This window comes from Artibeus jamaicensis, unplaced genomic scaffold, assembly GCF_021234435.1.
Source record: "Artibeus jamaicensis isolate MK-2021 breed Jamaican fruit bat unplaced genomic scaffold, CSHL_Jam_final scaffold_612, whole genome shotgun sequence".
NCBI lineage: Eukaryota > Metazoa > Chordata > Mammalia > Chiroptera > Phyllostomidae > Artibeus > Artibeus jamaicensis.
In genome coordinates, this window is record NW_026522049.1 from 11381501 (window position 1) to 11397592 (window position 16092).

The window sequence follows — 16092 nt, forward strand, 5'->3', positions numbered from 1 at the left end:
TAAAAACTAAGGAATTTGCTAAAAAATAATATATCACCTACATTTATGACCCTGAGCATTATATTGGACAAGCCTTTTGCCAAATAGATTATACTCTTTTATTAGCATAGCTTGGTTTCTGGAAGTCATGTTTATTTACCAGTGTCTGATCTAAATATTTGAATGGTGTGGTAAAAGTTACTGTCTGTTTCTTGTTCACACGTGACAGGCAAGATGTAAAGTTTCATGTAATATGTATCCCTTTGCACCTTGCCTTTTGCATTTATGTTCCATAGAAGATTCTCAGCAGGGTGGAGAACAGAGCTCCAGGGTGTTCATCTTAACAGCCGTGGTGCTGCTGCCTGTTGGCCCGCGCACTCTCCTTCACATCTTTCTCTGAGCCCTGGCTGTCTCCCTGGTTCCTGCTGACGCTCCTGCTGGGCCAGGGGCTTGGCCGCTCTTCCTCCCTCCTGTTCCCTTCATCCTTCCTTCGGTTTCTTTCACCAGTTTCCCCCTTCCACAGAACTCGGCCCTCTGCTTCAGACACTCGCAGGCCGCCTGTTCCATTGGTAACCCCTTGTTCTGACCCTGCTGCCTCTCGGAACTGCCTTCTTGTCTCTCTGCCTTTCCGCACACCCCTGGAAATGAAAACTGTTCCCTCCATCTCCTGACACCCCTGTTCTTATTTGCTGCTTTCCCCTCACAATCCCCCTCAAAATAAATAAGCTATATTTTACCCCAGAATACATCACAATTTCATCCTTCTGTTGACAGTGCGCTACCACGAAACCAACGGTACTTCTGTTTATGTGGGAGTTGGATTCCAGACTGAGTGTCAACCAGATAAGCTGTAGTTGCAGCTTTACATAATTTCCTGTTAGGGTTTCTTTACACACTGTCATCTCTGCAGGCGAAGTTTCAGTTCTTCCCAGTGCTTACACCTTTTATTGATGTATTTACTTTTGCCCATTTGCATGGGCTGGGACCTCCACTGAAATGTCGAGTAGAAGTAATAAAAGCAGACATTTCTGCTGCTTCCTCATCTCGGGGAGAAAGGATTCATCGTTTCACTTTTATGGTGTTGGCCGTAGGTTTATTTGTAGTTTTTCATAGCTTCCTTCTTACTTGGTTTAGGACATTCCCTTCTAGTCCTAATATGCTGAAATGGTTTTGTGAAATGCTTTTTCTGCATATAATAAGAGGCTCATAAGACTTCTCCTTCATTGTGTTAATGGAGTAAATTACATTGTAATGTTCCTAAGGAATTTGGGTTTGTAATTTTCTTGCAATGTCCTTGCCTGGTTTCAGTATCAAGGTTGTGCTGGTTCATGAGAGAGCAAGGGCATGTTCCCTCTTTCGCTCTTTTCTCCTTGGAGAAAAGGGTAGTATTTTCTCCTTAATTATTTCCTGCAATCCAGTTGGGACTGTTTTACACTCCCACCCAGGACGTGGAAATTCTTGCTGTTCTGCATCTTGCTAACCCTGGCCACTACCAGACTTAAGTTTTGCTAATCTAAAGGGTGTGAAACGGTTTTTCATGTTTTTTTTGTTTGGGGCTTGCATTTTCCTAATTCCTAGTGAGGGTGAGGGTCTTGTTACATGATTACTGGGCATTCCAGTTTTCACTCCCCTTCATGGCTTCGCCCATCTTCCTGTTAGGCTGTGTCTTTCTTAGGGATGTGTTAGGTAGTCTCCATGGGTTTGGGGTCTTAATTCTTTATCCATTATATGTTGTCGTTAGTATTTTCTCTCAAAACTGTGGCTTTTCTTGTGACTGTAATTATGGTGAGTTTTCAGTACTGATTTTTTTAACATAGCCATATTTTTCATTCTGCTCCTAATTTGTTGTGGACATTAGGGAGGGGCCAGGACCCTTAGCAACATGGCCCTGCTTCCCAGGCAGCGGGGTACACTAACAGCACCATGTGTCCCAGCCACCTGCCGGGCTCTCAGCTTCACACACAGCCACCGGTGCTCACGAAGTATCTTCTGACTGCGGGGACCCTGAACTAGGCCTTGACTTCTGCACCAGGCCAGGTTCAGATGGGACATGTCAGAGGGGCTGTAAGACCTCCTTTTAAGAAGTGTTCAAAAGGCTTATCTATTCTTTTTTCTTCCCAGGTAATTTAGTGTCATTGGATTTTCAGAATTCTTTAGTGTCCAAACCAGACCCACCTCCATCTCAGAACAAGCCAGCAATGTTCAGACCACCAAACCGAGACGACCCCACTCAGTCCACTTTCTACCCCCAGAAAAGTTTCCCAGAGAAAGCCCCAGTGAATGGAACTGAACAGACTCAGAAAACAGTCGCCCCAACATACAACCGATTCACCCCCAAACCGTACACAAGTTCCGCGCGGCCGTTTGAGCGCAAGTTTGAAAGCCCTAAGTTCAGTCACAACCTTCTGCCCAGTGAGACTGCACACAAGCCCGACTTGTCTTCAAAAGTCCCCACTTCTCCAAAAATCCTTGTGAAAACGCACAGTTCCGCACCGCCCCCTGAGTTCGACAGCGGAGTCGAGGCCTTCTCCCTCCACGCAGACAAGCCGAAGTATCAGATAAACAACGTCAGCTCAGGGCCGAAGGCTGTTCCTGTCAGGTGAGGGTTTTGCCTTGCTCTGAGCTTTGTGATTTTTCTGACGTGAGTTTGACGTGGTTTCTCTGATTGGGGACTTGACTTTAACTCAGCTTTTACTCAGACTTTAAACCGAACACCGTTGACCACAATGTTGCCACAAATGCCCACGCGTAGAGGGTGCTGTGAGAGGTCCAGGACGATGCCAGTAGGGTCATGAACCTGAGAGCCCTGCGTGGTCAGCGGGTATCGTTACGAGCCCTGTTTTACCAAGCAGTCAGATTGAATGACATTGCAGTTTGCCCAGGGTCACACAGCCACGGTGTGGGGAGCCTAGATCCAGGCCCTGGTCCTCTGACCCCAGGCCATACTCTTAACACCCGTGGCTTCCCATGACCTCTGACCCCCAAAACAAGCGTCTGCTCCTCATCCGCTGTGTGTTCAGCACTGATGTTAAAGAGAAACAAAGGTGCAGTAAGCTCAAAGTGGTTGTTAAGCAACAGCACCTGTTTTAGAGTTTCAGGGAGTTGGTTGTCTCAGCGGATGAAGGGGGGTCCCTGTGAGGAGCCCCACTCTGCAACCTGCCTCTGTGCCGTCGTCCGTGGTGTGGACTAGGCCCAGCCGGCCACACGGGAGCTCACCGCAGCCCCAGACCCAATGACCGAGCAGAGGCACTCGCAGGCAGGACCCAAGGCCAGGAGGCCCCAGGCCTGCTCCCCAGGCAGGGCTGCTGCCCTCTGGGGAGGGGGCTGGGGGCAAGTGCTCCCTCTGGTGTGGTCGCCCGTCCCTGATGCCCCAGTAGTGCGGGAGTGGAGTTGCCCTGCCTGTGTGTACCTCCATCTTGTCCGTCCACCTTCTGCTCCCCATTAGGTCCTGGCTCACAGTTTCACTTCAGTGAATCTCAAAAGCCTCCATTTCCGAAGTGCCCATGACACCATATCCCGCCTGCCCTTGGTTTTCTTCGTTAATGTCCTGCTTTCTGTGGGTGCTTGATCTTTGTCACCTCAAGCAACTGTAGTGACTGTGCCTTTGTCGGCAAGGGCATGTGGGCCTCGGGTGCCAGGGGGAGGCCACGGTGTGCACACATCGAGTCCCAGGGAGGTAGTTACCTAATGAGCACGTTTTATGAGAGGCCTGTGGTGCTGTCTGCTGTGAGGTGTGCCATTTTCTCATGTGATACTAAGAAGGAACTGTGACTTGCTGGCACTTTTCAGACACCGATTGTGTGGATGTTAAAATGTGCTGCTTAATGCCCATGAACTGTAGCACTTGGGTGAGCAAGGTTCGGGCTCTGTACGTTGAGGTGGCGGCAAGGCTCCAATAACTTGGTGATCAGGGGGAGAAAGGAAAATAAAGTGGCGCCAACAATTACAGCAGTCGTGACGCGCCTGCGTCGAGCTGGGAGTCCGCTCACGGGGCATTTCTGAACCCTTAGTCCTTCAGCGGTGGAGGAGGAGGACGACGAGGACGGTCACACGGTGGTGGCCACAGCCCGAGGCGTGTTCAACAGCAACGGCGGGGTGCTGAGCTCCATAGAGACTGGTGTTAGCATAATCATCCCGCAGGGGGCCATCCCGGAGGGCGTGGAGCAGGAAATCTACTTCAAGGTCTGCCGGGACAACAGCATCCTGCCACCTCTAGATAAGGAGAAAGGTAACGAGTCTGTGTCTCTGCCCCCTTCTTGAGGGGTGGGTGGCCCGTGAGCCCTGGTCAGGCTCCGCCAGGAGGATCATCCAGACCCCGTTTCTGCCTGCCTGCCTGCCTGCCTGCCTGCCTGCTGCCGGCCACACAAAGCACTATGGGGGGGGGTGCCTGATGGTGGCACGGTCACCTGGTGGGGGTCCCCGCAGGAAGGCCGCGGCGGTGGAGGTGAGTTCCCTGGCCCTACCCTACAGCCCTCCGCCCGTGTTTTGGAGCTTCTTGTGGAACCTGGGGCTGCTGGCGTTTCCCTGTCCGCCCGCATCTGGCAGGGTGACACGGTGGCCCATGCCGTGGCTTCCTTTAGAACCTGCGAGCAGCGCTTTCCTGTCTTCAGCTCACTGCTCACATTTTGCTGGAATGCTAACGTATGTTGTCCCTAGGCGAGCCCTGTAAACCAGGTCTGTAGCTTCAGAAACAGGAGATGTGAGTAACGTGTAAGAAGTGTGCCTGACGGTGACTTACACTGTCAGAACCTGTGATCTCATGCAGGTGACCCCAGCTCTGTGGCCATTGCGAAGTAAAGTGTGCTAGGAGTGCCCCAGACCCGTTCTCACAGACGCAGGGTGCTGATGGCTCGTCGGAGTGATCTGGGGATACAGTGGGTTAAAGTGTCTGCGAGGAAATGTAACACCACACATGTGGCTTCCGTTCCGTTTTTCTGCGTCAGTGCTGCCCTAGGAAAAGTGGTGCGGAAGGAAGACGGCATGTAACTCTGCCCCCTCCCCTCCCTGCTTCCAGGTGAGACCCTGCTGAGCCCGCTGGTGATGTGTGGGCCCCACGGCCTCAAGTTCCTGAAGCCTGTGGAGCTGCGCCTACCACACTGTGCGTCCATGACTCCTGACGGTTGGTCTTTTGCTCTAAAATCATCCGACTCCTCGTCGGGTATGCTGTCTTCACTCTGTCCTTTGGGGGCTCTGGGTGCTGTCGTTGATTAGTCCCTGGGCTGATGGAGCTCCTGTGCGGGGAGCAACCCTCTGCCTCTGTCCTTGTGGCCTCGTGGGCATCGCGGTATGCGGACCCCTCTGTGCTGCGTGTACACGAGCAGTGAATGGATAGGGAAGGGGGCATTTCTGCCTTTCACACTTGTGGATGTGGCCGAAGGGTGACACACGCATTTCTAATGTCACAATTGTGATGCAATGAGAGAATTGATACTGCCCTACATAAATAGGCATTTTCACTTTCTTGCTAAAATGATTTGATTCATTTCTGCTATTGGTTACTATTCTTTAATTTTTCAACCTGCAAAGTCTGTCTGTCCCAGGGCAGCTTGAAAGACAGAAGGCCTTCCACTGAGCTTGCGCTTGGCCCTGGTTTTCCAATGCAAAATTCTAAATCACTTCTATTGTCCACACTGTTTCCACTTGGCTTTTGTTTTTCGGATCACAATTTCAAAGCTTCTGTAGCGTTTTCACATTTCCCACTTCCTTTGGGTGACTGTGTCAGTTACCAGTTGGAACTTCCTGTGTTTCTGGCATAGATCACTTTAATTGAACCTGATGTAGAAAAATAAGAATTTACAAACCTGCTTTTAAATTTTTGGTAAATCAGGTGAGCATTATGGGGTGTTAGCATTGGGCACTGGGAAATAGGGTTGTATAGTGTAAAGGTTACAGAAGAACATTTTAATACTACACAAGACAAAAAAATTATGTAAGTATTTCCCAAGTTAACCCCATTTTCTGGGAAAAGTTAATTAATTCTAACACACTTCATAGTAAAGCAATTTCCTGAGGGATGCCACTGAGAAACAGTTTATCAGTTTGAATTAATGAGTTAATATAGTGGCTTTTAAAATGTATTCTGAAAGTTGGGCTGTAGCATGAGGTCTGATTGTCCTCTAAGACAAATTAGGGGAGGGTTCTTCAGATCACTGTCTGTGGTAGCTGCTTATTCGTAAGTGAATTTTTTTTAGCTATTATGTAAAGCATAAGTGATTCCTCCATTTGTTACTCTGGTGTTTTGTGTCACAAAACATGTTACTTTATTAGATTAACGCAGGAAGATACTGTTTCGAATCTGAGCGGCTTCTCCTAGAAGAGGAGTGTACCTTTATGAAACGCCAATGAAACGCCATAGGGCTGTAGCATAGTTTGCTACTCTAAATTCTGTTCCAGAAGTCAAGGGTAGATTTTGATAACCACTAACTTAATCCCAGTACAAATTAGGCTACTAGAAAACCTGAGACTAAAGATAAGGTTTTTAATTTACTTCCGAAGGGTTATAACTCCAGCTCACTGCCTGAAGAGTGTGTTACCTGTGGTGCTGTGAGAGCCTACATAGATCTGAGAAGTGGGCTCCCTCCAAACTCTGGTTTCCTGCTGAGCCAGACGTGACTCAGGTGTCACTCGGGCAGTGGGCCGCCTCCTGGGGGCAGGTTTCCCATCCTTGGCCCTGTTGACATTTTGGCCAGAGAATTCTTTGTTCTGGGACTGTCCCTATGCATCGTGCAATGTATAGTGGCCTCACTGGCTGCCAGCTGTGACCAGCCGAATCACCTCCAGCCGTTGTCCCGACCTCCTGGTTGAGAGCTGATGCTGTTAGGGAAGCAGAAGAAGTTGAGAGCTGATGCTGTTAGAGAAGCAGAAGTAGTAAGCTGATTTGGAAGTCACTTAACCTTGGAAACCAGCGACACACAGCCATCCCGGCCTTGTCCCAGGCAGTGTCCCCCCCTGGGGCTCTGAGCTCCAGCCGCGAGTGTCAGACCGCCGGCACCACCAGCACCCAGGCCCTGCCGCAGGCTCACAGAGTCGGCCTTGGCCACGCTGCTCCATACAGGGTTTGGCTCCAGGATCGACCGGATTACTGATTTTTTTGAAAGAGGAAGTTCTTTCATTTGTTGGTCTGTAGTTGAGTATGAGAAATGTGTTCTCACACTCAGCTGAAATGAGTGATCATGTAAATTATTGTCCAAACTTTGGAAAGTGAAAGAAGAATTCTTTCAATGATAAGGTGGGCTCGGGCAAACTGAAATCGTCCCCGGCACGTGGAGCCTACATTTTCATGGTCTTTTGAAAAAGCATGAGCGTGAAAATGCACTGAAAGAGAAATCTGAAAGTTTTGAATTTTTAAGATTCCAATGGGTTCTCACAGACATATAGTACTTAGGAGTTACCTTTTTAAAGTCAAGTCGTATACAATATTATATTAGTTATAAGCAGTTTCAGGTCACAGCGTAGTGATCCAATATTTCTATGCCTTACCAGGTGAGCGCCCCACTAATTCTAGTCATCTAGCATGTAGAACTGGGGTGTAACTGCAAAATGATAAAGAAGCAGGAGAAAATTGTATCTAAATGTGTGTATTTATCTTTGCCTTATGGTTACAAAGCATTGTAGCCAGCAACTGTAAATGACATGAACTTCTTTTTCTCTTATAGGTGACCCTAAAACCTGGCAAAACAAGTGTCTTCCTGGAGACCCCAATTACCTTGTTGGAGCAAACTGCGTTTCTGTCCTGATCGACCACTTTTAATTCCTAATCTGTAGGAACATGACTCAATCATGTGAACCTGGGGTGAACTGACTGAATCTCCACGGACCCACCCTATCAAGTGTTCTACTCTCCTTAGACTCGACCTGCAGTGTGTTGGCAGTAAGCGTTTTGTTCGAACTGATGAAGCGGAGGGCGCGCTGCTGAGCCGTGGGCAGGCGTGTGCTGCGACCTGCGTGTTTGGCGGAAGGACTGTTGGTGTTGGCGCGAGGTTCAAAGACATTTTGCTTCGTAATTATTATTGTACTTTTTTTATGGTCACTGCTTAACTTCACGTAATTGATTTCCGTTAAAGTACCAGCCAGTGAAGGGGGTGCATTTGAGTCCTGTTCTCTCCAAAGTACACTGCTTCCACTCTGTCGTGGCCCTGGCCTGGCATCCACTTTGTCATTATGCATGAGGCAGTATGCACACATTTAAACATGCACCTGGAGTATATAACCAGAGTCGTGGGTTTAACAGAAATGTACAGCAAGGGGAATTTACAGCTGTGGGGTGGGGGGGTGTCGAGTGAAGACAATTACTGATTGTATGTGAAAACGCATTTTTCCTGGGGAAGGACACCAAAGCGTGGGACTGGCTCTGTGGCCTCTCTGGCTCTCTCCATAAATTAACCGTGTCACCAGACATACTAACCAGCAGGAATGCCTTACCCTCCTGTTTTTAATTCTTAGGTTGTTCTGTGTATCGCTAAATTTTTATGGCTTTTGTGCGCATCCAGATACTGAATCATGAACCAGGTTGAGTAAATTGTGGAGTTGGTGGTTTCAGAAATGTGTGATCACCTAGATGGAAATAATGGTGTGATTTAGATAATTGTTTTTTCCTTTCTTGGTTTTTTTTTCTTTTTTGGCAACGGCAGTTGTTTTGTTTTTTTGGCTACGCATTTGAAAATTTTGATGTTTTAAGGATGCTTGTACATAATGCGTGCATACCACTTTTGTTCTTGGTTTGTAAATTAACTTTTATAAACTTTACCTTTTTTATACATAAACAAAACCAAGTTTCTTAAGGCTACCTTTGTACTCTCTCCTGTACCTCTTGAGCCTTGAACTTTGACCTCTGCAGCAATAACGCAGCATTTTTATGACACACACAAGGTCATTTTTTTAAAGAAAAAGAATGCACAGAGTTGTTACATTTTTAAGTGCTGCATTTAAAAGATAAAGTTACTCAGAATTCTCTAGTTTGATTAAATTCTTGCAAAATATCCCTACTGTAATTTGTGATACAATGCTGTGCCCTAAAGTGTATTTTTTTACTAATAGACAATTTATTATGGCACATCAGCACGACTTCTGATTGGATAATACACCACTACATTCTGTTAATCATTAGGTGTGACTGAATTTCTTTTGCGGTTATTAAAAAAAAATCCTCAAATTTCTAAATCTGCAGAATAAAACTTTTTAAAATAAAGCACTGGCTTGGTCTATTTGCCCGCTACTTCTAGTTTTGTGCAACTTTATAAACCTGCCTGCGCCAGGCCTGGTGGGGTGCCTGTGGAGTGTGCACCGTGGCGGGTGCGTCCTGCTGGGCGGGCAGAGCCGGTCTTGGAAGCCTGGGCGCGGAGCCAGAGGAGAAGCCTGCGGATGGCGGAGGCTTCCCACGGTGTTTGTAAACGCGCCTGCGTGGGGGGGGGGGGGTCACTCCTTAGGAACCAGTTTGTATGTTCTCCGTCTTGCTCTTGCCTTAGAACATGAATACGGGTTTTTTTCTCATTTCACTGCTTTTGGAGGAAGAAAGTGACTTATTTTATTTTATTATTATTTTTTTATTTTAAGTTTTATTTGGTTATTTTTCAAGAAAGTGCCTTTAATGGCAATAACTATTCCAGCGTGGTTGCCACGGTTACTTCACATCGCTGTAAGGTCAACTTTGATCTAGTGCAGAGGTGTCAAAGTAATTTTCTCCAGAGGCCAGAGGTTCCCTTTTGCCTCGTGGTTCCCTTCAAAGGGATGAGTGTCATTTTAGGACTGTGTACATGTAACGACTCCTTAGCAGTTAAGTGAGAGCTCCGCGCTGCTGCCGGGTAGTAACAAGGTGCCGGACCAGGTAAAACCAGGTAGAGGGCTGGTTTGGCCTGCAGGCCTGGTGTTTGTCCCCTGTGCCCTAGTGTGTTTTGTTTCATTTTACTAAGATGCTGACAGGTGTACTGTGACTGTGTCACAGGGTCCCCATCCCCCAGCTGAGGACCTTTGGGGTCATTCCCAGGTTCTGGAGATTATAGGGAAAAAAAGCCACTGTAAATATTTACTTAAACAAGTTTTCATGTGAACATGCCTTTTCCTTTCACCTGATAAATCAACATCTGAGTGGGATCGCCGGTGCGGATAGTGAGGGGTTGCTGACTTGGCGGGAAGGCGCCCCCCGTTTCCCGGGGTGCCTGCCTTTGCTCAGCAGCCCTCGAGGGTCCAGTGCCCCGCGTCCTCCCCACAGCGACCCCGCCCGTGGCGTCTCCCTGCCGCCCCAAGGACTCATCGTGGCTGTGATGTGCGTTTCCCTAGTGGCTTGCACTGTGGAGCATCTTTTCTCTCACTCCGCCACCCGTATCTCCCCCTTGCTGTGGGAGTCTTGCCTCATTTTTACCATGGGCTTTTCTTACTGTTTGGAGAGTCACTGTGTATAATCGGATCCAGTGTCAGGGATGTGATTTGCAAAGGTTTTTTCTGTTCGCTTCCTTAGCGCCTTTCAGTGTGCACGTGTGGAAAGGCATCTAATGGAACCGGTGGAGTAGCCAGGACACCCCTCGGTCCAGCCTTTCTGGGACTGGAGTCCCCGTGCGGTCTGATGTGTAAGAGGGAAGAAAGGACGCAGCAGTTTTGTTCTTCAGTTTCTCCCCTTTGAGCCTTGAGTGGTGATCAGCGAGCCCTTTGAAAAGCTGATGACTGATTTCCTCTGAAAACAAGATCTTAACTTGTGGATGCTCTTTGGGGACAGTGGTGAGGTCTCTTCACGAAGCCACGACGGGCATGCCGAGGGTGACATTCAAGGAAGACGGCTTCCCAGGGATTCCAGGCACTTGCCCGTGAAGGGGGGTCTCGGGTTCCTGGCCCCTGAAACTGCGGGCTCCTCCCCTGGCGTCACCCGTCCGAACATAGCCATGCACTGCGAAGGATGGGAATGTGGACTCAGGTCTGGAACCAGTTTGTAGGTGAAAAGTTTATCTTCCTACTAGAGGCCCAAATGAAACAGGAAGTGTTGAACAGCGGAGCAGACCAAAGCTGCGCTGCTGCAAACGGAGATTGGGTGCCCCCCCCACCCCCCTGACCCATGCCAGCCTTCCATGGTCGATGAAGCCACCGAGCGTCCTCTGCCTGGGAGACCCCTTCACAGTTTCCTACCATCGTTTCGTACTCTGTCTTAGAGAGGGCTCCCAAGAACTCTTCATTCGGCTGGGGTCATTTCATTTGGCTTTTATCACGGAGGCCCAGTCCAGCATGTTCATCTAGTGGGCTAGGGGAGGTCAAGGGCATACTCAGCTTTAAAGGGGCATCCTGTGTCCCCATGAAGACCCAAATCCTGCTGCGACGGGACTTGTCCCTCCACCCCGAGGACTCGGTGGGTCTTCCCCAAACAAGCCAATGGCTGGGGATTGATGCTGGAGCCCCCCCTTCTCTACTCCCCCAGCAAGTTCTTGGTGCATCCGATCTCAGGGCCCCTGCACTTGCAGCAGAGTGGGTTCGGCCCTGGAGCCCTGTCTGGGAGCTCAGGCCCCCTTCCCTGTCACCTGTGTCCCCTCCTCCTTGCCTGCCAGTCAGACTGCCATCCTCACCTCTCAGCTCCGGCCCCAGCCCGGGCTCCTGACTTGAAGTTGAATTTGACAAGCTGCATTTAACTTAGGTTAAAATTGCTTCAAAATAAGACATTCAAAGTCTGCGTGTCAGGCCTGTCACAAGTAGATGCTGTCAACCCCCTTGTCTTGACAAGCAGAGCTGGTGTGACTTTGAGTGGCATCTGCAAGGCAGCCTCTGAAGAGTGTGTGTGTCCCCTGCGCTCTGGGATGGGCTGGGGTGTACCTGTCATCAAAGCAGTTTGTGCCCACCAGGCATTAACGGGATTCAGCTCCCAGTTCTGCAGACAGTACTTCCCAGGTGCAGCCAGGGCTTCGCCATTAATGGGAATAGGGGACAGGTGAGTGACACATCGCTGAAGTCAGCACACGATCAGAAAATGAGACGCTCAGGAAAACGATGCCTTCTCCGTGCAGCCCCATCCCTGGCCCTGTGTCAGCTGGGTGGGGCGGGCGGCAGTGTCCCGTCCCTTCTGCAGGAGCCCAGGAGGAACCTGACAAGGGTTGCTTCTGGATAAGCCTTGGACAGCTGAGCAAACCCTCGGGCACCAGTACGTGCTGGCCTCCTGCATGGACCCTAAGAGCATGTGCCAGGGCCCCCAGTCCTGCTCTTTTGGAGGGAACTCGAGTCCATGTGGAGCTCCACCAGAAAGCAGTGTGTGCCCTTCTGCAGGGCGGGCTGATGTTGGTGTGTGGCAGCACACAGTGTGGGTGTGCGTGTGAGTAAAGCTGTTTCACTCCTTGGAAAGCCTGAAGCCTGGGCCCCAGAGCTGGGGGACATTGCCTGGCTCCTCTTTGCTTCCCTGCACCCATTTGCCCAGCTGGGGTGGCAGGAGCCCAGCACCTGCCGGTCTTTGAGGGGCCCCCCTGGGGCTGGTTCCTCCCACCCTCTGCAGCCGCCCCGGGCATGAAACATGACTGTTCTGGCTCCAGCAACATCACCCTGAAATCCATAATATGTGTGCATGCTGGGTAACTCTTCTTTTTTTCTTTGTCTTTAAAAAGAGCTTTTTATTTTTTAAATACAAAATACAACAACAGTTTAATTGAGTAAAAGCTTTAACAAGGAAAATCGGTATATCTACTTCCCCATCCCCAGACACACTACACTTAATATTTTTGTGTATGTCTGTTGGGTCTTTTTTATCTCCACTGAGCCTTCTTTATGTCCATTTTTATGACAACGGGAATGTAATGACGCTTCCCACTTCGGCTCTTCCATGATTTTCTGGGATATTAAACACATTTCCAAACCCGAGTTCAGCGCCCAGGATTCCTTCCTGTGGACGAATCACGATTCGCCGAATGCCATGCCAGTAAGCTTTTTCTGAGTTTTACGGAGTGTACCTTCTATTCCTTCTTGAGATAAATCCTTAGAGATTAAATTACTGGGACAAAACTAGAACCATTCAAAATTTTTGGTTCGTGGAAATGGAAAGGATAAAATGTGAGTGAAATAAGTACTTGACCCACCCACTGTATAAGCTTTCGCTGTTAGAAAAATCGCAACTTACTCTCTTATTTTCGCACCATATCCAGAAACAGGGTCTCACCTTCAGTGAAGAGAGGGAAAGAGGTGGGCTTGGAGCCAAGAGGCAGACATAGCAGCTGGATTTGTGGATTTAGCAGTTGTATTTAGGTGGGTTTTTAGCTGCCCCCCAATTTTGTTCTTTTTTTTCTTTGTAAGTAAAGGTCTTTTCCAGCCTTTTTCTCATCCCATATTTACAGGTCACATTCACTTTTAAGGTCTACTCTTCAGTGGTGGTTCTTGTCTTCAGAGCTGTGCAAACAGCACCATTGTCTTATTCCAGAACATTTCTATCAGCCTCAGAATAAGCCCAGCCCCCTTAGCAATTGCTTCCCATTCCCTCTCCCGACCAGCCCCTGACAACTGCTAACGTAACTACTTTTTATCTCTGGACATGTCTAATCAATAGAATCATGCAGTGTGCGGTCCTTTGTGACTGGCTTCTCTCACTCAGCATCCTGTGTATAAGGTTCATCCACACCCTAGTATGAATTAGTCTTTCATTCCTACGTACTGCCAAATAGCCGTCCGTGTATGGGTGTGTACCAAGTCTTGTTTACCCTATCCATCAGTTAACGCCCATTGGAGTTGCTTCTGCTTCTTGGCTTTTACAAAGTAACGCTATTGTGACCATCCAGGTACCAGGGTTTACACAGATGCGCGTTTTCATTTCTCCTGAGTGCATACCCAGAAGTCAAATTGCTGAGTTATATGGTAATTCTGTGTTCAGTCTTTGGAGGGACTGCCACACTATTTTTCCAAAGTGGCCAAAAGCATTTGGTTCTCCTTTTCGGTTTTAGTTTTATTGTAACTCGGCGTGGGTGGTGGGCTCCTTTGGTGGTTGTTTTTGTTTATTTATGTTGCATTTTCCTGGCCATAGATGACCAGATGGTTGGAGGCAGGGAGGGGTCCATGTCGGCGGCCTGGTTTTGCAGCTCAGTTGCTCCCTCTTCTATTGATAGAATGATGAACAGTTTCTTTAAGAAATCATACCTTTTTTTTTTCCTGCCATGGTATTAGTATGGAGCAGTCTTGTTTCAGCCAAGCCCTTATTTTTAGCTATTTTCCTCTTTCTCTGCCAGTGGGCGGTTTTGCTCATCTGTACAGTTTTTAGCGGCATGGGTAGAGTCTAATTTCAACAGCTGCCATTATCCTTTGGGATGGCCAAAGGCATGTAATAGTTGAAAATACCATAGGGAGCGCTGGCTGGTGTGGCTCATGGGTTGAGTGCCACCCTGAGAACCAAAGGGTTGCCGATTTGATTCCCAGTCAGGGCAGATGCCTGGGTTGTGGGCCAGGTCCCAGCAGGGGACACATGAGAGGCAACCACACACTGATGTTTCTCTCCCTCTCTTCCTCCCTCCCTACCCCTTTCTCTAAAAATAAATAAATAAAATCTTTTAAAAATAGATAAATAAATGAAATGCTGATTAGATATCCAGGTCCAAAAACAACTTCTGTTTTCTCTCAAAAGATGATTGAAACGTGTTAACATTCCTTAAACGCACGTGTCTATATTTGCATCACGCAGATGGGCCGTCTCGAACCTTCAGACGTTCAGAGCGGGGCCTCTGAATGTAGTTAGCCATCCGGTCTCGGAGGAGAGGGGGATGCAGCCTGTGCAAGGGAAGGCTGGCCTGGCGGCCGGGGCGCTGCTTGGGCGGGAAGAGAACCGGGCCAGCTCACGGGGCCAAGTGTTCGTGTGGCTTGTCTGTGCAGCTCTTCAAACAGGACTTCAGTGACAGTCTGACAGCGCAACCCAGGTTTTCTCCCACAAGTCGGGCTCAGAGGGGTGCCAGTGTCCCCCTGAGGGTCTCCAGCATCTCCAGCTGGGAAGCAAGGGAGTCCCAAACTGATGTTCTGTGCCACCCTTTAGGGGAGCGTGATGGTTAGTGAAGGGAGACACCCAGGCCCTGGCCGAGTGGGAGCGTTATCCTGTAAACCAAAGGTTGCAGATTAGATTCCCAGTCAGGGCACATACCTAGGTTGCTGGTTGGATCCCCAGTTGGTGTGTACATGAGAGACAACCCATTGATGTTTTCTCTCCCTCTCCTCTCCCTCCTCTCTAAAAATGAAAAAAATGAGGGTAAAAATAAAGAAGGTACTTGATCCCCAGGTACTTGAGCAGTACTTCATTTCGGCGAGATGGAACGTGCTTGGCAGCTGCTCCGCAAGTGGCGTTGTGGGCATTGAAGCTGCTGTGTTTGTTCTTGCTACCGAACGAGGCTCTGCTCACTGAGAACTCCTCACTTGGAGCTCAGTGCACAAAGACAAGCTATGACCGCGTGGAAAATGGGAGGGGACGTGGGGTCAGGCAGTTTCTCCTGGGCGATCGGCGCCCAGAGGGTGGAGGCTGAGTGCGGAAGCCAGGGCTTCGTGCTTGAGTATGTAGCCCAACTTTGTGAGCACTCCATCATGCACCTATGTTTTCTTTAGGTGAATAGGGTCCTGATCTCTTACGTAGCCATGGACATGGAAAATATTAGTGTTTTGCCCTGACCCGGTGGCTTGGTTGGGGCTTTGTCCCATAAACAGAAAGGTCACGGGTGCGATTCCCAGTGAGGGCACGGGCCTGCCTGGGTTGTGGGTTTGACCCATGTCTCTCCCCCTCCCTCCCTTCCCCTGTCTGTCAAAATCAATAAGTATGTCCTCAGGTGAGGATAAGAAATAAATGGAAATACTAGTGTTTTCGAGGTTGACGAGTGTGTCACTGATCACGTTTGTGTTCAGGTGGATAAGATCAGTTTACTCCGTGGGGCCGAGTAAAAATGTCCCTGAGCTTGACCATTAACAGGAAAACAAACTCTCAGCCACTAATGGTTTCACGACTTCTGTGTTTTGCAGCCTTTGCCTCTTGCAAATCCGTGCACATGTTCACGGCTCATGTGCGTCCTGCTGGAGTCTGATACTCAACGTCATATTACGTGGTCCTCTGTCGTTTATACTCAGCTTTCATTTTCTTCCTTTTTTTAAGGTTTTATTTATTTATTTTTGGAGAGTGGGGGAGGGAGAGAAACATCAATG

General features: G+C 48.8%; 1 protein-coding gene across 9 annotated transcripts in view; it reads left to right on the top strand.

Moving 5' to 3' along the window:
- The window catches only part of TJP1 (tight junction protein 1), a 208384-nt gene extending 199218 nt beyond the window's left edge, over positions 1-9166 (top strand). For 5 of the 9 annotated variants that reach the window (XM_053658944.1, XM_053658947.1, XM_053658949.1 and 2 more), the window contains 4 exons: positions 2101-2578; positions 3990-4207; positions 4994-5137; positions 7635-9166. In XM_053658944.1, coding sequence (XP_053514919.1) covers positions 2101-2578; positions 3990-4207; positions 4994-5137; positions 7635-7729 — 935 coding nt within the window. In that variant the 3' untranslated portion in view covers positions 7730-9166. The remainder of the gene's footprint in view (positions 1-2100; positions 2579-3989; positions 4208-4993; positions 5138-7634) is intronic. The other 4 variants (XM_053658946.1, XM_053658948.1, XM_053658950.1 and 1 more) reach the window with 2 other exon arrangements.
- The last annotated feature ends 6926 nt before the right edge of the window (positions 9167-16092 follow it).